Source organism: Engraulis encrasicolus, chromosome 1, assembly GCF_034702125.1.
Source record: "Engraulis encrasicolus isolate BLACKSEA-1 chromosome 1, IST_EnEncr_1.0, whole genome shotgun sequence".
NCBI lineage: Eukaryota > Metazoa > Chordata > Actinopteri > Clupeiformes > Engraulidae > Engraulis > Engraulis encrasicolus.
The window spans coordinates 48,032,482-48,055,372 of NC_085857.1; the positions used below are offsets into that span (position 1 = coordinate 48,032,482).

Consider the following 22,891-nt stretch of genomic DNA (forward strand, 5'->3'; position numbering starts at 1 on the left):
TGATCTCAACATCATTGAGCCACTCAGGGGAAACCTCAAGCATGAGGCTCCGGCAAGACACCCAAAGATATTATAGGAAACAACCATTCTGCCAGGAAGAATGTGCTGTTTTGTCATCTGAGAACATTAAGAGCCTTATCCACAACTACCACAAACAATTTAGAGCGGTCCCTGATGGTAAACAGGGCCATATTCAGCATCAGAAACTAGGGTATGTAAACTTTTGAACAGGGTCATTTGGGTAGTTTGGGTTGTGATAATGCTTTTGAAAGAGTAAACACAGATGATTGCTAATAAATATATTAAAGGGACACTGTGCAGGAAATGGTCAAAAAGGTACTGCAACTATGCTGCTCATTGAAACTGGGCTGCCTATTGCCAAATTTGATCTTTACATGAAAATTTACTAAGTAATAAACAAATATTTTCTAGTATGGTCCAAGTACAGTATTTTTTGCAGCTAAAAATGGCTATTTTTGGAAATTCAAAATGGCGGACCATGGAGAAGATCCCCCTTTTCATGTATGAAAAGAGCAATTTTTCCAGTCATAATGAATACTTAAAATTTGATGGTGGTGGTAAGTATTCATGAAAAAGGTAACATTAGTGAATGGGCAGCATGAATTCTGGAAATAAACAACTAAAAATCTCACACAGTGTCCCTTTAAGCCAGTCACTAGCAATGAGTGAAAAAAAAGGTTTTGTGTAATCCTTCATATTTTGTGAGAAATTGCCAAGAAAGCGTATATTCTGCTGGGGTATGTAAACATATGAGCACCACTGTATATATATATATATTCAGCCCAGTCTGAATAGGGTTAAAGTGAAGGATAAAAGAATAATTATTCTTAACTCATATGAGACCAGCTAGCCACTATTGGTTTGACAAGAACACTAAAAACACGAGAAAGGGATTAAAGCAATGTTTTCTTAAGCCTTTCCTCTACGGCTTCTGACTAACATGCATAGGCCTACAGGAAGAATGTACTAACCACAAAGTTCACTCTGACGCCAGCATCTAATAATAAACTGCAAATACTCAGAACAATACACATGCTCAAACCCACACACGCGCATGCAGCATCCTGGCATCATGTGCACATAAAGAAAAGGTGGTGTCTGTGTACGTGTGTCCATGCCACTCACTGACATATTGCACGCATTTTAAATGTCTTTGATGGCGTATAAATGTCCTGTGTTCTCTAAGGTGTGTCACATCATATCATAGTTTGGTGAGGGGGCAATTCTGGATAGCTCTTGTTATTGACTGCAACACCATGGAAGGCACATGCAGATCCTGACTATATAATTAGAATATCATGAAAAAGTGTATTTATATAATTCCAACAATAATGTTCATCTTTCATGGATTGTATAGATGCATGCGTATCGATTTCCATGGCATGCTTTGTTGGTAACTCACCATTTCAATTCTAACTCACTAGTTTCATTTCTGGTGAGTGGAAATGTCCATACCACCAAAGCACAAAGTGTTTTTAAATTAAAATACAAAATGTTGAATGTTAGTCTCTCACATTTGCAAGTCTCTGTAACTGTCAACTATTCTGAGAGATGGAGAGCACACTTCGACATAAAAGAAAGAAAGTCAGACACAGAGAGAACTAATGCGTATGAAAATGACATAGGCGTATTATTTCCATGTTAACATACCTGTTATCAGACAGAGAGAGATCATGTGAAGGGTCCTCATCTTGGCAGCCGCCCTCGCCAAGTGTGACTGATGGGGCTTCTGTTTGCTGATGGAGTGTGACTAGTTACTTCCTGTGTCTGCAGTCAGCCTTGTCTGGAGGTTACGTTGCTTTAGTATTTCTCAATGGGGGCTCTACAGCCCCCAAGGGGGCGTTAGGGAGGCCCGGGCGGGCTTTGAGAAGGATAGGCCTACAGCTGACATGAGTGATGCTTTGTTGCCATTTTATTTTTAATGCTAAGAGGACATTAGCAGGCTTATCAACAGATAACTGGCTTGTATTGATATTCTTGTAAAGGGAATAGAGTTTAAAAGGACACACACACACTTCTTCTCTCTCTCGCTCTCTCTCACACACACACGCTTGTGCGCCTATGTCACATACTACAATGTTTTTTTTTTACTTCTGTGAAAGTGTACAATACAATGTTATTGAAATATACTCCACTTAAGGAAAAAAAATATCAAAACAAAACATCAGTTTATTGTTGAAACTCTTAACAATATTTTTGCTCCGGTTGGCAACACTCCATGCACATTCTCATTTGTTTCTGCACATAATTATTTCAAACACATTAACTTAAAACTCACTTGTGTTTTACAAATATGATTATATCATCATCTTCTATGTATAAAGCCATCGTCATGCCACTTCTTCAAATTAGCTACCAAGTATTTATGTTTGATGATGTTTCATGAGCAAGCAATTGTGCACACAAATCCTACTCTGCTAAAATGAAATAAAACAAACTTGAACAATAAACATTGAGGAATGCCACAATAAAAAACAAAACACAGAGGTAGGAGTAGAACTATACAAATGGGATTGGCCCCAAGTATCCCAATGGATCACACATGTTACAGAGATCCATTGACTTTCACTAGCTTAGCTACATACTCCTTCTTGTAACTTGTCTTAAAGCAAGACAACACTCTCTACACAAATACCTTGTAAAATTCCAGTAAATAGCTGGCAGCACCTAACATGAAAAATAAAACACTTTACCACCTTTATAAACATCGGGCAACAATTTTAACTGTATTAAGCCCCAAAATAGTGCCATACCCCTTTAAGCAAGGCAGCTATGCTCACAATGCTTGAGGGACTGTAACTGATACTTAAAATAACTGTGACTACTAAAAATGACTATTTTGTCATGTTACTTTATATATCTTTATACTGTATATAATGTGTGTGTGTGTGTTGTGACGACATTTCCTATTTTGCATATTAATCTGCTAAAGAAATGAATTGGCAGAATCGAGTCCTCATTTCATTGCACATGTTGGTTTCTTGTGTGTGTGTGTGTGTGTGTGTGTGTGTGCGTGCGTGTGTGCGTGCGTGTGTGCGTGCGTGCGTGCATGCGTGCGTGTGCGTGCGTGCGTGCGTGATCAAGTGCCCTTGCTTGGCTGCTGGATCAGACTGATAGAGGCAGTTCCAGTCCCTGTTCCAGTTCCAGTTCCTGACTCTGGCTGCTTACTGGATGGACCGAACCTCTGCCACCACTTCCTGTACTGACACCGCACCTGAGAGAGAGAGAGAGAGTTGAGTTAAAGTCATTCTCTGTCATTGTGTGTGTGTGTGTGTGTGTGTGTGTGTGTGTGTGTGTGTGTGTGTGTGTGTGTGTGTGTGTGTGTGTGTGTGTGTGTGTGTGTGTGTGTGTGTGTGTGTGTGTGTGTGAGTGAGTGTGTTTGTGTTTGCATGCATACATGCACGTGTCCCTACCTCTGTGTTGAGGAGGCAGTGGATGAGGAAGATGGCGGTTCCTTGCTGGGAGGCGAGGAACAGGAAGAGAACCTCTAGAACCCGACTTGTGGCTGCCCCCATGCCCAGTAACCAGGGGCAACCCAGGATGAGGAACTGGACTGTCAGTTTGAACAACAGAACCCTACAGACATGATAGTGAACGATTCAGTGTCACTCCTACTGTGTGTGTTCTGGGGTCTTTCTTGACTCCATTGTTGTTAGCAACTTAGAAACAAGGTCCTGGTCAGCATTTGTGTATATTCTTACCTAGCCAAGTGTTGCCTCTCACCTGGTGTATTTGACCTTAGAGACGTCGCTGCGTGCCTCTTTCAGAGTAGACTGGATGGTGATGATGATGGTGAGGAAGAGGATGGTGTTGACCTGGAAAGATTAGAGAGAGAGAGAGAGAGAGAGAGAGAGAGGAGAGAGAGAGAGAGAGAGAGAGAGGAGAGAGAGAGAGGGAGAGAGAGAGAGAGAGAGAGAGAGAGAGAGAGAGAGAGAGAGAGGAGAGAGAGAGAGAGAGAGAGAGAGAGAGAGAGAGAGAGAGAGTTGATGCTGGTGAAGAATATTGATATTTTTAGCAGAGACAGAGACAGCGAGAGAGAGAGAGAAATGTTGCTTGTCTGATACTCACAACAAGGAGGAAACAAACAGGGCCAAGGAAACTCCACTTGAAGTCCTCCACTAGCCAGCACCTAGTTAAAAGGTGAAACAAATAATAACAATTAAAACAAGTCTGGTTGTCCGATCTGTCCATCTGTCTATTCAGTCTGTATCCATCCATTTTGTCTATCTACTAAGTTTCAAGGCTCCTTATTAACTCTTTGATTAACGACTTGCTAGAAATACATTATGTACTGAAAAATCTATCTATCTGTGTGAAATCCTCCTGACTTTTGTACCTGCCATGTACTTACCTGCCCACAAGATGCTGCCATTCTGCCACTGTGTGCCTCTGAATTCCTATGAACTTTTGTGCTCGCCATGTACTTACCTGCCGACAAGATGTCGCCATTCTGCCTTTGTGTGTTTTGTTAATTTGCTCCCCTTTGAGATTGGATGATTGGATTATTGGTGTTGATGTACCGGCCTATTTAAGATCCTGATTTTTTCTTTGTCTTTGCTGAGTTTTCCTGCGAGCCACAGTGTGAGTACCCTTTTTTCTGTGCTGCCAAATCTTGACCTGATTTTGACTACTGCCTGCCTTTTTGAGAACTTGAAAAGCCTTTTTTTGTGCCGAAATACTTTTTGTTGGAACTTTGATTTTTGACTGAAGATTTTTGTTGCCATTGGACTGTGAACCTTTTGTTTTTTGACTCTGGAACTTTCACTGAACTGGACTCCGTTTCTCGATTCTTGTCGTTGCTAACCGTCTTAAGTCGGTCTTGAGTTGGTCGTAAGTTGCTCTTGAGTTGGTCTTAAGTTGCTCTTGAGTTGATCTTAAGTTGGTCTTCAGTTGGTCTTTAGACGCAAGACCGACCGAAGTCACGACCAACCTTTGGACGTACGTACGTACGCTCTCAGACACGAGGAAGTCTTCGGAAATGCTTGGAGTGTCTCGCCTCAGCTCGGCTGCATTGGTCGCAATCAAAGTAGTGACGGCGTCATGACTCACGTGGCTGTCAGATACAATAATTACAACGCTATCAAAGTCCACAAATCTTTGTCAACACAACCGTGCCCTCAAAACCATCCCTCTTCGACAGCAGAAACCAAATAATGCATTACATGTCACAATGTCTTATATTTTATTCCGGTCTTCAGTAACTTCTCTCAGAAACCGGTGGTTGGTGGATGAGTGGTTGTCATGCCTTGCCGGAGGGTAATAGCAATGATTCTAGACCCGAAGGGATAAATGTATGCATGGACTTTTAAATCTCTAACATCCATAATATTCAACTCTGAGTCCGCTTGAGTTCTAATTTTCACAATATGTTGTCGCAGTGGGAAACAAATACACACGCGCGCACAACGTGGTCGGATTGCGCACACATTGTGAACATTTCTACTATGTCATTGTTGTCTATAGACTACGCTACACGAACTCCAACCCATCGCAACCCTGGGAAAAAAATGCAGCTTAATGAAATAATGTGAGGATAGCCTACTCTGAAAGGCATGCGACATCACATTGGGATCATTTGAATCATTGCACATTTACTTAACGAGGCAGAGGGTTGAGAATATGGACACACACACACACACACACACACACACACACACACACACACACACACACACACACACACACACACACACACACACACACACACACACTACTGATATGTCGCGCTGTCTTTGGGTCTCTGTTTTGGGTCAGATATGTGTAACCTACGTTGTTACTCATGTCTCTACCTTGAAGTGACGAACTGGTTGCTTGGGGCTTTTTACGATGATGGAAGAAAGGAGGGACAGCTGTGAAGGTGGTTGCTGGAGAAAGCGCGGTCTTACTGTAGTTGAAGTAATTTTTAAAAAGGCTTCAACTGTGGATACCCCAAGGGATGCCTTCATTGCGCTCTTCAGTGCGAGAGGGCACCAAGTTAAGTAATTTCCCTTTGAACAACCACACAGAGTGGACAGTTCAATGCTGCTTGAAATGATAACTGAAAGGAGTCGAGAAATAATAACAAAAAAATATTTGTCTGTTTGTCGTCTTTCTGCCAGCACGTCTTTATGCGCAACGGCTACAAGAAAAACAATTGCTATTATGACCGTTGCGCGTAAAGCAAGGGCGTAGGTTTGGCTTGAGCTTTGGTAGGGACAACTTCAACCAAAAAAAAAATAATACATAGATTCTTTATCTAGATTAATCTGACTGGTATTATAAAATTAATCTAGGCTCATTCAATATAGGCCTATGCGCCCTACCGAAATAATGACTAGGGCCTATAAGTAAGGAAGACTGTTTCTTAAACCAGGTGGCACATTAGACCAGGGCTCATATCCTTTTCCCAAAATGAACAGTGCTATACAGTAGGCCTAAGTGGTAGGCCTACATGTTCAACAGAGATAATTCTATTTAACATTTATTTAAACAAAATTGCTTCAACGACTAAGCATTTCTAATGGGTCTGGACAACATAACAATGGGGAGAGAGAGAGTGAGAGAGAGAGAGACAGAGAGAGAGAGAATATCTGTATCTGACTTTAAAAGGGTAGCGGCTCCTTTAAAGACGTAGGCCAGGCTACTCTTGGGCTACTTTCTGTAAAAGCAGTCAACAAGCTCCATCAAGACCGAGCCCCTTTGTCCTGGGAGAATAAACGACCCTTTTTTGCCTGACAATATCTAAAACCTGACTTTTATTCTTAGAATGTCAGAGGAATCACAACTTGAAATTAATTTCTTTTGCCAAACTTTTTACAACATGCGGCACACGCGGCACGCGGCAACCGAAATGAGCAAGCATAAATCGCATTGAGCTATCGAGTAGTTTGACAGTCGGAATGTTTTGCAATTATGGCATGCATTATGTGAGGTGTGTGGATAGCCAACAGGCTACAGCAACTAATTCAAACGGCAGCATCTCCAGCATCCAGACTCTCATTCATTCATTCCCAGCATGTTTATTTGCATCTGCCAGGGCTTAATCGATGGCTACAACGAGACCGTTAAAACTTGCACTCAAAAGGGAGGGTAGGAGGATAACGCTTATCTTACCTAAACACCGAACGATGCAACACATGCATAGATGAAATCTTATGGGGCCGTAGGTTTACTGTTGAGGTAGCATAACTTCTTATGCCAGTCGTCCTTTTCTTTTTGGTATCTCTGAGGCTCATAAATGTCAAATTCAGAAGGAAACATTCATGCCGTTTGAGTTTAATTCCAATACCAGACAGATGCGTTCACTTTTCAGCACCACCAGCGTGGACCACTGCTTCCGCCTGGCCGCTTGTTGCAGCCAATAGCGGCATGGGTCATCATAGCTCACTAACTAGCCAATTTAAAATGTTTTTTAAATGAATGCTACGACTGCATAGTATATTGAAATATTAAACTAATCAATGTAGATTTTCGTTCAGTTAGTTCTTTTTTTTTAATTAATATGTCAAAAATTGGTCGGGACTATTTTATAGCCCTTGAATATTGGTTGTGACATGTCACGACCGTCCCTACCCAAATCTACGCCCATGACGTAAAGATGAGGAAGGGATAGATTTGCGGATGCAATAGGGGCCGTCAAGCACAGTACACACGACATCTTCATGAAAGTCGTGACATAGGCCAACTCTTCCACATAGTCCGGCAGCCAAAAGCCAAATATCAGCCGAACCCAGTTTCTTTTTCCCCAGTTTTTTTCTTTGCAGTTTGTGGTTGCCTAAGGTGTACCTATTAAGATTCCAGACGATGCCCGGTGATATCCCTTGAGCATTTTCAGATATTGAGCCTTTTATGCTTGATGTGCTGCAGCCATAGATTACAACAGTCTTTGGCTCCCAATTCATGTTATGCTGACCAAATACCCCTATACCATACTTATTTTGTGTTTGTTTACATGATGGGATGTGTATAAGAACAGGTGGTGAGGTACGGACATCAGTGGGGGTGGGGTCATGCAAGTTTGGGGGCGGGGCATTCACCCAAAAAGCCTGATTTTCCAAGTCGGAGACACAAAGACCAACATTTCGCCAAACGTGGCTTTATATCTCATAGTGGGTTGTTTGGTTTTGCTGTTTGTAGTTGTCCAACACTTACCCATCAGGATAAGAGTGGGTGATGTGCCAATTTCAGATATTAACCCTTTCATATTGATTTCGCTGCAGCCATAGCCCACAAGCTTTTGACAGCTTCATAACTGCACTATGATTAACCATAGAGCATTCTGGGTGGTAGGCCTGCCACATCAAAGTGGAGAAAGTGTCCTCATACCAAATACATTTTAGACAATTACATAACTAGCTGTTTGTCAAGCAGAAATATCTAACATTTAAGCGAATATTGGTGGTGTCAGCTTAGACATACCCAGAAAGGATTACTAATTCAACACAGAATTTCACCATTTCATACATTGCTATTTACTCTTCCTGTGCTGTTGTAACACAAAATAAAAATTGTAAGTAATAATTACATAATTTTTGGCTGATTATTTGTTTGCCTACAAAGTACATAATTTCAGTGGTGGTCGTATTAACATGGAAAGAGATAAAATTAAAAATGTAAATCCACAAAATGACATTATAATTGACCTTTTACCAGCCCATGCCATATCAGGGTGTGGCACTGCGGCATCCTATTTTGGTATTGGTTAAGGCTCTGTTATCAAGACCCTAAAAGCTGGATATCACTTGACATCAATTGGTAATGTGCTGGCACCATTCCAACAACTTTCCAGTGAGGCCACTAACTTTGTGTCGGCATGTTATGGCATTCCAGACAGTAGCAGCATGTCACATACAAGGTTGGTGGTATGGGGAAAAAGAATGGGAAAGGTCATTTATCTTCACCTAACCTGGCTGCTCTTCCACCAACAACAGAGGCATTTCTTGAGAATGTGAAAAGGGCTCATTTTCAAGCAATATTGTGGAGGACATTGGTTCACACTCCACCTGAACTATCTCCTGAAGCATTTGGATGGAAGAAAGACCCATGCAACAAAGCACTGATACCAATAAGTGTTCCAGAAAATGTCAAAGTGGCACCAGACTACATTTTACAGATGATCAGATGTGGTTGCAAGAGTAAAAGCCCCTGCAATTCTAAGAAATTTAGCTGTGCTGTAAACAGTGTGCCTTGCACCATTTTATGTGCATGTTTTCGGCTGGGATGCTGCCGAACCAATGTTGTGTGAGCTTTACTGTGTGTGTGTGTGTGTGTGTGTGTGTGTGTGTGTGTGTGTGTGTGTGTGTGTGTGTGTGTGTGTGTGTGTGTGTGTGTGTGTGTGTGTGTGTGTGTGTGTGTGTGTGTGGTGTATATAATGTAGGCTATAGGTGTTTTAGGTGTTAAGGACTCTGTATGTTGTATAGGTGTAGACAGGTCTTTCTGTGCGAATTTAAATGCATGTACTGTACATGTCTTATTTGATGGCTTTATGAACTTTTAAGTGATCATTTAATACCACTCTGATTTTCGAAAAGGGTGCCAAAACTTTCTTATGGCACTGTATGTCATTTCTTTACTCATCTTTTGGAACAGCCAACGACTGCTCACCAGTTACCCCCACACTCTGTTGTTCTTTTTTTTTTTTTTTTGGGGGGGGGGGGGGGGGGGAGGGGGGTGGGGGGGGGGGGGTGGGGGGGGAGGGGGGGGACGGGGGGGGAGGGGGGGGGGGGGGGGGGGGGCGGGGGGGGGTCTTTTATGTTGGCTATTTGTGGTAGGCTACCTACCGGCGATGTTGTCATGTATGTTGTCATGATGTGATGTTATGCAGGATCTCATAATGCACAATCCGTTCCATACTTTACAGTCTTATTCTAAGCAATGTTGTGAATGTTTTTACTGAGGCATTTGTTGATTTGTCATTCATGACCTGATTTATATAACTAAATGCATAAAAATAGGCAGAAATTGCATTTTTTAAGGTTATTAGCAGTATTTTCTCTGTACCTGGATAACAAAAGGAGATAGCCACAATTAACCACAGTAAATATTCTTGTATGTACGATATTAACAAAATAAAAAAGGAATTTTGAAGCTGGCATTTTCAGGTGGTCAGATTCATTGCATCAAAATATATGCAAATTAGTGCATATTTAATTAGATAATAGCCTAATTACCATATTTAAACATAAAATATAGAAAACTTGAAATACATTTTTTCTCCAATTCATACGAGTAATCATCTGATAAAGTTTCATATTGATATCTGCAAGTTAAAAAAAATACCCTATTCATCTACAGTGTCTCGCCTTATTTGTGGGATTGCTGTTATGAAAGGGTTAATTATTACCCCATATTGGCTTTGTTTCAATAAGGGCAGTGTTAAGGCAGTCCAATGTGAATGTTTTTCAGGTAATATAAGCAATTTGGTACATTTTGTAACATTATTCATAGTAATATTAGGTGTCTGGTTTTTTTGTCATAATTTGCATTTATGGGGCAATAAAGGCTCAAAATCTGGAAATGCTCAAGGGATATCACCGGGCATCGTCTGAAATCTTGAAGACTTGCCTAAAATCTATCAGATAAAGCAAAAAAAAAACTTTATCAAAGAAATCTGGGTTCAACCCCACGGCTCCCGGACTAACATAATAATGTCACCGAAATCCATCCCCAATAACCAAATGTCGGTCTACATATCACTGTAGCATAATCACTCCAAATAACTACACAGAAATGGCCGGTGAAAGCATGGCATGTATACTATCCTAATTCTCACTTGCTGGTGGTAACTGGTAACATATCCATTTCGGCTGAATTTTAAATTAAGCACAGGTGCCTTATCTGCACAACAGTATATCCAGTATATCCACTTCCACTCATCTCTCTCTCTCTCTCTCTCTCTCTCTCACTGTGTGTGTGTGTGTGTGTGTGTGTGTGTGTGTGTGTGTGTGTGTGTGTGTGTGTGTGTGTGTGTGTGTGTGTGTGTGTGTGTGTGTGTGTGTGTGTGTGTGCGCGCGCGCGCATCCAGGCTGGCGCGCGCGCAATTCGGGCATATTCGCAACTTTCTGCCTCCTCTCCCTCGTGCGCAGTGACAGTGGACCGTGTGGCTGACGCCATTGCGAAGTTATTTGGCGCGATTTTATTGTGCAGTGATATGTACAGCGACATTTGGTTATTGGGGTGGATTTTGGGGGCATGATTGTCTTCACAGGTATTTAACGACTTTCATAAAGATGTCATGTGTAGCCTACTGTGTTTGACGCACCTTTCAATCTTCCTGCACATCTTCAGGCACAATGCTCTTAATGGCAATTATTTTTCTTGTGGCCTACGTTGGACGTAAGGACTTGCTGGCAGGAAGACGGCATACACAACCAAATATATTTGAAATTGTCTAATCATTGGACATTTTGTGTGGTAAAAGTTAGAGGCTTGTGCACTTGGTGGCAGTAATCAATCACTGTCACTTGAACTCTGCCTGAACCTGCCCCAAGACGCTGAAATGTCAGGAGCAAGACCAACTTAAGAACAACTTAAGAACAACTTAAGACCAACTCAAGACCAAGCCGGAAGACTGTCTTACGAGCGACTTAAGACCTTGGTTACAACGTTGGTCTTAAGAACGAACAAAATGGCTAATGTCGTTAGCAAAGGCACTGTCGAGAAACGACCCCCTGAACTGAACTGAAGAACTGCCTTTATGTATACTGTGTTTTTTAAAGTAAAGAACTTATCATCAGAACTCATTGCTTCTCTGCATGGCTGTCCAAGGTCAACCACCCAACAAAAATCCTGATAGTCTGTCTGTCTGTCTGTCTGCCTATCTGTCTATGGAGCTAGTTAGCTATCTATCTATCGACATGTATCTGTAGAGTACTGTTTTCTTATTAGACTGTTCAGATTACTGTAATGTATCGCCAGACTAGCTCCCAAGATCTAGTTGTATAGTACCAGCAGGAGCAATAGGAATGTTCTGGATACGTGTATCTATCTATCTATCTATCTATCTATCTATCTATCTATCTATCTATCTATCTATCTATCTATCTATCTATCTATCTATCTATCTATCTATCTATCTATCTATCTATCTATCTATCTATACTCACTTGTCACTGCCGTGTCCCTCAGGGTTCACTCCAGCAGACACACCCACGATGATTAGCGGGATCCCGTAGCCAATCGGGAGGGAGATCTTCCACTGTAGCCGCGCCCTCTCGCTAGGTTTGACCTGCCTGAGCTTCCGTACAGACAGGAAAAGCATCACGGCCTCTATGGACATCCAGACGAATGAACACAGGAAGAGGTAGTGCAGGACGCCAGCCAGGGTCTTACACAGAGCCTGGGATGGACAGACAGAAAGGTAGAGGGACAAAGAGAGAGAAATTAAGAGAGAAACTTGAAATGGATGGGAAACTTAAAAGATTTGACATTTGCATATCTGCATAATGATAAGTCACTCCCACATACATGGACACACATACAGTTTGTATGGACAAACACGCATATGATATCAAGCACAGACATACGATTGACAGTTGTGTACCTGATGGGCCCTGATTTGCCGGAGGAAGCTCTGTGTGAGCAGGAAGATGGTGTGGGCCAGCAGCAGACACACACACAGGTTCAGGCGAGCCACGTTGGACACCCTGGGGTTCCACCGACAGAGGGCAAAGGTCATCACCGCCAAGGTCAGGAACAGCAGGCCAATCAGCACCAAGATGGTGTTCAGAATGCTCATCACAGGGTCACTCTGGAAACGTATGCACCTCATTATGTGATATAGTGTACTGGAGCTGGCTGCCAAATCGGGAAATCCCAAAAACATATCTAAAGATCAACAACTTTTGTGCTCCTGTCAAAAAGTTAAAGCACTTGGAGCTACATAATTATTATTGATGCTACTGGACACCACAACTTCCTTTGACATTAATAAAATATGTCTACATATCTTTTTAAAAAGCGATTTATTAATGTGAAGTTAGCTAATATATAAGGGCTTTCCTTGACTTTAAGGTAGCATTAGGCTACCTTACCACGCAAGTATTTAGTCATACAAACATGTAAGGGAACACCCAATATTTCACCTTCTGTGTTGGATCCATGGTCATGATCAGGGCGAATGTTGAAGGGTATTGGCAGGAGCAGACAGTGTGAGTGGACTTGGGAATACTGACATGGCAGCCATCTTGAATCCAGGAATTGGCCTCCCAGTGAACACATAACACCTCGCCCTCAGCGTCTGCATTCTGGACACACAGACAGACTTTTGTTACAACCCTGCTAAGTTTTCAGACACATCTGCTGACATGAAATACTGTTATGATGATGGTATTAATAACTAGAATGCCTGTGCAGTCGCCTTCGACTGCTTAAGGTATATCCCCGCAAGGTATATCCCCCCCGACGCTTCCAGTCTCCCATCATTCCTACCACTCCCGTCCACCTTTTCATAAATGTATATGATAAATACAAAATACAAAAGAAATATATTTAATATCTATTCATAGATCAATGACATACATAGGCTTAAAACCAAACAACTATTGTGAAAACGAAGCAAAAAATGGGGCAAATGGTAAAATTGTTTTAATGGTTCACTATTATAGTGGATATACCACATTAGGTACAGTGTAATAACTAGTGTAACAATATGTAATACCATGTAATACCAGTGTAACACCATGTACCAATTTTGTACTTACATCATGTATTTGTGTGTAAGTGGTATTACATGGCATTGCATATTGTTACACTGGTATTACACTAGTATTACATAGTATTAAATATAGTTACATTGTTACACTGGTTATTACACTGTACCTAATATGGTAGATTCACTGAAATGGTGAACAATTAAAATAAGGTGTTACCGGGCAAATCAATCCACCCTGTCAGAAGTTATCGGCCAAAGGGTCATTCCACGCCAAATCTCCGAATCATCCCGCACGACCATCTCAGATTTGGTAGAAAAAAATCAAGGAGGTTCACAAACGTCCCAATAGGAAAAGTGCAAAATTATAGCTCTCAACTCCTCATAGTTTTGTCATTAATTTTTTTTTTGTCAGGTACCCCCCTGACTCATTTGGAACAGACTTCTCAGTGAGGCCACTTTCAGAGTGTTGTATCTAAAAAACTATTTTAAGTAGGTCCTTATGAATTTCAAGGGGTAACATTTGGAACATGTACTTGTATTGTGAAATGTGGATTTTCACACATCCTCTTGTCATTTACAACCGTTTTCTGGAAAACCACCGTTTTCTCACCTTTGAATTAGTGGGCATCTTTGAAGGACTGTGGTAAGTGCAGTTTTAAAGACAGAGGTTTGATATGGACAATGATGTGTTCCCAACCATTCTGTGCATGTTGTGTTGAAAGACTGATCTTTTGCGATGAACAGTGTAGAAGTTATGAAGTCTTTAAAATGGAAAAACTGAAACTTGGTGCCATCTTTGCCACGTTATTTAAAAAAAATGTCACGACTCACCACCATATTATCAACAGTTTTGGAAAGATTAGATGTCTGTTCTTAACATATCCAAAAACTGGGATGGTATTCTGCCTCATTTGGTCACAATTATTTTTTTTAAAAACCCACTGTTGTGTGACTTCCACTGCTCCTATGAAAACCTGATATTGGGGGGCAACTTTGCCATGCTATACCAAAACAATGACAGCAATCACCACAATGAACTGAACAGTTTTGGAAAGATAGAATGTCTGTTTGTAACATATCCAAAAACTGGGATGGTGTTCTGCATCAATGTCTTGTAATGACTCTTGAAAAACCCTTTGCTGTTACATCAGCAGCTCCNGAAAATGCCAAAGTCACATGAATTACCAGGGGCGGAGCTATAGGGGGACAAGCAGGGCATTTGTCCAGGGCCCTCCTGAATTTGTGGTAGGGGCCATAATCATGATATTTGCAGACTTTTGGGTGCCAATCTATTTGGGCTGACACTGTGAATGACAGGCAGTTTGACTTGGGCATTTTTGATACAAGAAATGTGACTTGAGTATTTTTGAAGCACACAATAAGAAACAGTTGAGTGATTTATATACCATTATTATTTTTATTTTTATTTTAGCTTTTAGGTAACTACATTGTTTTGTGAATTAAAGGTTATGGCCATGTGTTTAAACCTCAACACTGTAGGAGTTAACATTTTGCTAGTAAGTCTTGAATTGCAGTAGTGATAAATTAATTGAATCATTCTGATTGGTAAAGTAGCATTGTTAACACATTGTCTTGATACAGGATGTTTGCCAAACTTTATTTCAGCATATGATTTTTAAACAAATTTCTTTTAGCTGCAAAGATATTTTGATATTTTACTTCAATACATTTCAAATTTCCCATCACTTCTGCAACTTTGCTCTGTTAATAGAGGTGCATATCATCTGCTACAAGACACAGACCTTTGCCATGAACCAATACAATGCGCTAGGTTCCTCGGTCATGGTTAGGACTGGGGCGGGGCCAAGTTCTATGAACAGGTCACCTTTGTCATGGTTTTTTTGGGGGGGTGGGACACTTTTATTATCATGGAGAAGAGAAAAAAACAGTGATGATACAAAAGGAGGAGACTGTTCGTAAGGAGGTAACCTGACTAAACAGCTGTCCTGCCCCTCCAATCACCATGACTGAGCTACCCTGAGCATGGTGCTAGACCACTGTAATACTAACTAACTGCTCATCATGGGTTAACTCTGTCACAGAGCTGAGCCATGCAAGCATTGCTGTTTGATGGTCTTCAGTAACCGTGATGAATTTGCACGAATAGAAATACATGTACACATGGAATGAAACACTAAATGTAGAAAGAATAATCACATGATCACAGCAGACCTCAGAACTGCATCAAAGTTGATAAACAAATTATTAAAGATTGTTATGAGCTGTAATAAAAAGCATGGAGATGTGGTGATAGTCAGGATGTACTTGTTTCAAGATCTACGGGGATGTTTCAGTGATTCAACATTTCATCACTTTATTCCGGTATTTGGTTTTCAGTGCCTAAAGATGAAGTTTACACACGTCTATAACCTTTGATTTACTGGAATGTAGTTACAGAAAAAGCTGAAAAAAAACTCTGTCAACAGCCACTTTTACTTTTTTGCCGTATTATATTGAGTGTGTCGAAAATGCTCAAGTCAAATATCTTGTATCAAAAATGTCTGACTCAAATTGCTCAAGTCATTCACAGTGGCAGAACAATTGCACATAGGGCCTCATGGCAAATACTGGTAGATAGGGCCCCCATGTAGCCTGCAAAGATCAGAGCAGGGGCCCCACCTCAATAGAGCAGCAAGCTGCAGATGTCACACAGCCGTTTTTACAAGTCCATTCTTTAAAAATGAGACAGAGCACCAGCCCAGTTTTTGGATATGTTAAAAACAGACATTGAGTCTTTCTAAAACTGTAAATGTCATAGTGGTGAGTTCTGTCATTTCTTTTGTAACTACCAACTTGCCACTAATATCAATGTTTCATAGGAGCTATGGAAGTCACCCAACAGTGGGTTTTTGAAAAATCATTGTGACCAAATGAGGCAGAATACCATCACAGTTTTTGGATATGTTAAGAACAGACATCTAATCTTTCCAAAACTGTTGATAATATGGTGGTGAGTCGTGACATTTTTTTAATGACATGGCAAAGATGGCACCAAGTTTCAGTTTTTCCATTTTAAAGACTTCATATCTTCTAAACTGTTCATCGCAGAAGATCAGTCTTTCAACACAACATGCACAGAATGGTTGGGAACATACATTGTCCATATCAATCCTCTGTCTTTAAAACTGCGCTTACCACAGTCCTTCAAAGATGGCCACAAATTCAAAGGTGAGAATTTTTCAAGCAACTTTAAGCCCCCAGAAAACGGTGGTAAATGACAAGAGGATGTGTGAAAATCCACATTTCACAAGTACATGTTCCAAATGTTACCCCTTGAAATTTGTAAGGACCTACTTTAAGAAGTTTTTTAGACACAGCAATTTGAAAGTGGGCTCTCTGACGAATCTGTTCGAAACCAGTCAGGAGGGTACCTTACTAAAACATTTTTAATGGCAAAACTATGAGGAGTTGGCAGCTATAATTTTGCACTTTTCCTATTGGGACGTTTGTGAACCTCCTTGATTTTTTTCTGCCAAATCTGAGATGGTTGTGCGGGATGATTCGGAGATTTGGCGTGGAATGACCCCAAATAACATTTACGCCATTTTGAAAGTGTTGCCCTCCAAAGTCATTTAATGAAGCTACCCTAGAGCATTCACACACCAAATCTGAGACAAATCCATCCACCCGGTCAGAAGTTATGGGCTACACAAAAATTCGGCCATCTTGAATTCGGCCGTCTTGAAAGTGTTGACCTCCAAACTCTAATCAGTTCATGAACCCATTCTAGAACATTGACACACCCAATCTGGGACAAATCCAACCATCCGTTCAAAAGTTACCGCGTTAACATAACTTTGCTGCCGCCGCTGCCGCACGCAAAACCATTACATCCCCGACACTCTGTGTTTCGTAACTAATGAACAAACTAAATTGGACAAATCATTGCTGCAACCTGAAAAAGATTGAGTTAGAAGAGTGAGTTTTGCAATGCTATCCATAAACTATAATTAGGACATGTTGGTAGGGTTATATCTTCACACTTCTTTGGCATGCGTTGTTTATTCTTTGCATGCAATTCCATACATTGTAATTGAATTACAATGGGATCAATACCTTGTAGTACATTGTAATACAATTTAAAATGGCACAAAATCTGTAGTCCCTTAATGCACACCGTTCCACCTGAAGAATGCTTTAATAGCTGTAATTGTCGTTCTGGTTGCAGATCATAACAAGGCTGTGTCTTATAGGGTCATGAAATGGGACAAAAACCTCAAGATGTGGTATGCTGATGTTCATGGGAGTCGATAGTGTCTTTCTCAGCGTGTTTGGCAAGACGACGGACACAACCTTGGAGATCATGTCAGCCATTTTGTTGTTTTGGGTCTTGAAGAAGGCGGCATTGAGAGCCTCATGCATGTTGTTGTACACTATGATGCCCACGGATGCTGAACCTGAGGGTTAGATTATTCAGTACTTTTTAAGTCCTTGCCACTTACATGCTGTCAAACGATTACTAATCATTCTGATTATGCTAGAAAAATATCCATTGAACAGACAAATAAACAAGTCAAAAAAGTCAATTTTGTTCAGTGTGTGTGTGTGTGTGTGTGTGTGTGTGTGGGTGTGTGTGTGTGTGTGTGTGTGTGTGTGTGTGTGTGTGTGTGTTTGTGTGTGTGTGTGTGTGTGTGTGTGTGTGTGTGTGTGTGTGTGTGTGAGAGAGAGAGAGAGAGAGAGAGAGAGAGAGAGAGAGAGAGAGAGAGAGAGAGAGAGAGAGAAATTTGGGTACCATTGTTGTTGTCAGCGATGCCCAGGAGGTCGATGTCAACACTGACATCTGCAGTCACCAGTTTAGGCACTGCAGTCAGAGAGGTGTTTGGTCCAACACTCAGGATCTTCACCTCTGAGGGGAGAACATGGAATATAATTTATTTCATTGTCCCTATATACAAATATCCATGGGGTACTGAGGCTTCTGCTGGACTGGTTTGGAGTGCACTGATGATAATACTGATATTTGTATTGGACTGGGATGAGAGTGGTCTGGTCTATATTCTACTGTACCTGTGGTGTTGGTGGTAACGTTTGTGATGGAAAAAGAGGTGGATGGACTGTACTGTACCTGTGGTGTTGGTGGTAACGTTTGTGCTGGACTGGGAGAATGTGGGCTTGGCCAGGGTGGACACCAGGTCCTCGGTGGACTGAAGCACATCATCTCCACTGGAGGCCAGACTGTCTGGGGGAGAGTCTAGCAAAGTGTCCAAGAGACTGGACACTGTCTATGGGGAGACATGCAAAAAGACCAAAATGCCCACTTACATTGAAGTTGCATTCTTTTTGTATTAGTCTAACAGTACATCAGTTTGTTTTTGTCTCTGTTCTTGTACTGGTGTGATGAGAGAATACATCCAAATCCAACCCTGTTCAACCCTGCTCTGAACTGATGAGCAGAACGTCAAGATCCACCATTAGGGGTGATTGTAGTCTCCCAATCCGACAAACTGCTTTTGCTCAGTCAGCCTTCTCTTTCAGGGCAACCAAAACATGGAATAGTCTACCCAGTAACCTAAAAAGTATTACTGATTATCAGGCCTTCTCAAGGGGTGTGAAAAAATGGATATTAACCAACCAGTCTTGTCAACATTAATCATATTTTTTTTTTAATATGGGGGGGGGCTATGACCCATGGCCTATGGATGTGCTTATTTATTTATATTTTGTTTATGTTACTGTATTTTAATACTTGTTTTACCTGTCCAGGGACTGCAGATGGAAATTAGCTATATAGCTATAATCTGGCACAAGCCATCTTTTTACTTCTGTAATCAATGTGTATTGTGCATGGTCCCTGTTGAACTAAACTAAATAAACTAAACTAAACTAAACTAAATAGTTTCTTTAGAATGATATATATGACTATGTACCGGTATGTGTTAAGTAATATACCACCAAACAATAATATTGTACAATACAACTTTAAAATAGGCCTATAACTTACCTTAACGGCAATCAACTATCCGACAATCACGTCGCACAGAATGAATCAGTCACAGAAAGCAAACCTTACCGTCGCTGGCAGTGAAATGGAGACTGATGTTTTCAGAAAGTCCAGTTCACTATCTACATCGGTGCCCTAAAAAAACAAAATCTTCCGGAATCAACAATCAAACTGCAGCAAACATTTTGAAGGCACATTCTTCTAAACCTTACCCTGACAACTGTGGAAATGGACAGCTAATAGTCACCAAAGTTCCAGCACTGTCAAGTCAGTTATTGCAGTAATTGCGCTGCCCTAACTAACTTGACAATGCTGGAATCATTTCATTGAGTTCCAGCTGACATGGTAAGTGATAAGATCTTGTTCTCTCACCAACCAACTAACCACATACTGTAGTGCTAAGTAGTGTTCAGTTACAGGTACAGTAGAAGTGCATTAGTAAGATATACAAGAGGTAGTGACAGGTGTGAGTAGGCTAGTGCTGTTTTATTTCAGACATTACCTGGCAATCCGTCTTCAGCATTCTTACCAGCTCTAAAGAAGACACATGACAAACACAAAACTGTATGAATATACTAATGTCATGTATTTTTGAGTCATACACATACCATAATTACAATGAAATATGAAGGGGTTTATAACACTTTGTCAAAGTCCTGAATTGCAATGGGCTGGACCGAGGCCCAGGGTACCCTAGTGCTGAAGAGGATGCAAGTGGATGCATGAATCAGTGCAAGCAAGAGTACAGTAACCATGCAAGGTTGTCAACATCAAGGGAGAAAGCTAACTACAAAATTAGCTACTAGGCTACGTTGTGGCATCAGGCGTTCTCTCCACAGATGGAAGGCTAAGATTCACACTCAATGTAATCTACACTCGCCTCCAAAAGAGTTGTCGCCTATCCATCTGTTTGGAATAACAGCTAATAACCTGACTTTCAATTCACATTATGTTCGATAGGCGACAAAACTTTTGTCTTGTGAAAATCTGCCCTGTCTGTGTTCAATAAAGGGTCAATCTTTCTTTGGTGCATGAAATTTATTTTTGTACATACATTTTCATTCGGGAGGGTTGTACCTTTCATATGAGTGACTTCTGAAGCCAAGTGATTAATTGAAAGACAGATTATTAGCTGTTATTCCAAACAGATGGATAGGCGACAACTCTTTTGGAGGCGAGTGTAAAATGATGCCAGTGTAAAAATGGGAGAGAATGACCGAATGTGTTATTTAATTTATCAAATCTTTTTTTATCCATTTTGGCATTATGGGCGATGTCTTTGGTGTTAGACCCATAACTTAATCATCACTATTGTCTATTTGGCTACACCTGCAGTCGAAACACATGTACACATTACGTAAGGGTTAACGTTCGGCGAGAAGGTCGCTACCGTGGAATAGCAGCACAACAGAGAGAATCTTTAGACCCCGACGCGGAGCGGAGGGGTCTTGTTCTCTCTGAAGTGCTGCTATTCCACAAAGCGACCGACTCGCCGAAAGTTAACCCGCTTATTATATGGATATACTTAAATGATTCACACATGCGGGGACATTTCTTTAGACCTATTTAATGTTAAGATTGTTGCTGCGCAAAACAAAACAGTGCCGTTGTGGAACACCGCTAGGCAACAGCTAGCTAGGCTAGCCAGGACAACAGGTGTTGTCTATCGCAGCAGCTGATTAGAGTGACAAAAGACCGGACCCCCTGCGGAGTGATATGAAACATTCGCTTTAGCCACTGACTTGTAGGCTATACAAGCCAGTGGCTTTAGCAGTGAACGTCTTGTTGCCATTGACAGCGGTAGCCCGGACAACGGGTGCTGTCTATCACAGCAGCTGATTAGAGTCTTGTTGAAAAGTCGCTTTAGCAGTGAAAAGTCTTTTGCCATTGACAGCGGTCTGTTATAGACCAACCCGTCCGTTATCGAAAAATAACAGACGTCCGAACGTTGGGGAGCCCCGTTGAAATGAATGGAGCATTCGACAGATGACGTCACAACCATATAATAAATACAGTTAACAACTTGCCTCAGACTCACTGCTTCTGTGTCAACAGCTTCCTCTCCTAAACAGAGAGTAAAGCACACTTCCTATCCATCCTGTGATTCAAATAAATGTTAAATACATTTTTGTTTCAGCTTTTCTAATGATCCGTCAACCTCAAGGTATTGATCTTTATGCGTACTTGCGTAGGCCAGTTCCCCTTTCTTCTTCAGTGTTTTTGTGCCATGTTTACCTTCGCCAAGACAAAGTCGGCGAAGGTTATGTTTTGACCGCTGTGTATTTATTTATTTATTTGTGAATATGTTTGTTTGTTTGTTTGTTTGTTTGTATGTACTTCGTATAACTCAGTCAGAACTGAGCCGATTTTTATGAAATTTGGTGGGATGATTGGTCATGACCCAAGGAACAATCGATTAGTTTTTGGGAGTGATTGGGTCAAAGGTCAAAGGTCAAGGTCAAAATGTTTGTTTGTACTTCGTATAACTCAGTCAGAACTGAGCCGATTTTTATGAAATTTAGTGGGATGATTGGTCATGACCCAAGGAACAATCGATTAGTTTTTGGGAGTGATTGGGTCAAAGGTCAAAGGTCAAGGTCAAGGTCAAAAACATAAATTGAGCCGATTTTTATGAAATTTAGTGGGATGATTGGTCATGACCCAAGGAACAATCGATTACTTTTTGGGAGTGATTGGGTCAAAGGTCAAGTTCAAGGTCACGAAAAGGTCAAAAACGTAAATTCAGCCGATTTTTATGAAATTTACTGGGATGATTGGTCATGACTCAAGGAACAATCAATTACTTATTGGGAGTGATTGGGTCAAAGGTCAAGGTCAAGGTCACGAAAAGGTCAAAAACGTTTTTCTTTGCCAAGCACTACATGCCAGAACAACGTGTGCATGCGGAATTGAGTAAGAGGTCAAGACTGGGCCAAATATGTAATATTAGGTTGTTCTGGTCCGATTTAAATGAAACTAACACCAAAATTTGGAGAATGTTATGCCCCACACTCTGAAGATGGCCAGAAAAAAATAAGTGGCGTAGGCGAAGGTTTGCGCTCTACCGAGTGCCCATTCTAGTTTTCTGTGTATTTCCATGTTTTGATGCGCGCGCACGTGTGTGTGTAAGTGTGCGTGCGTGCGTGTGCGTGCGCGCGTGTGTGTGTGTAAGTGTGAGTTAGTGTGTTACAAACTCAAATGAGTGAAGTTCACTGTGTGTGACTTACTGGTGCATCTTGGCAGACCTGCACTGGTTACCTGTCTCATACAGAATCGAC

The 22,891-nt window shown here is 41.1% G+C and overlaps 1 protein-coding gene across 1 annotated transcript in view; it reads right to left on the reverse strand.

The window, feature by feature from the left end:
* Positions 1-3,100: 3,100 nt before the first annotated feature.
* The window catches only part of LOC134457827 (adhesion G protein-coupled receptor E1-like), a 38,060-nt gene continuing 18,269 nt past the window's right edge, over positions 3,101-22,891 (reverse strand). Inside the window, exons 6-17 of the mRNA XM_063209799.1 lie at positions 20,116-20,147; positions 19,614-19,628; positions 18,738-18,894; positions 18,405-18,518; positions 17,888-18,069; positions 13,083-13,244; positions 12,542-12,748; positions 12,105-12,337; positions 4,090-4,150; positions 3,745-3,836; positions 3,435-3,597; positions 3,101-3,235 (exon numbers count right to left, since the gene is read on the reverse strand). Coding sequence (XP_063065869.1) covers positions 3,101-3,235; positions 3,435-3,597; positions 3,745-3,836; positions 4,090-4,150; positions 12,105-12,337; positions 12,542-12,748; positions 13,083-13,244; positions 17,888-18,069; positions 18,405-18,518; positions 18,738-18,894; positions 19,614-19,628; positions 20,116-20,147 — 1,553 coding nt within the window. The remainder of the gene's footprint in view (positions 3,236-3,434; positions 3,598-3,744; positions 3,837-4,089; positions 4,151-12,104; positions 12,338-12,541; positions 12,749-13,082; positions 13,245-17,887; positions 18,070-18,404; positions 18,519-18,737; positions 18,895-19,613; positions 19,629-20,115; positions 20,148-22,891) is intronic.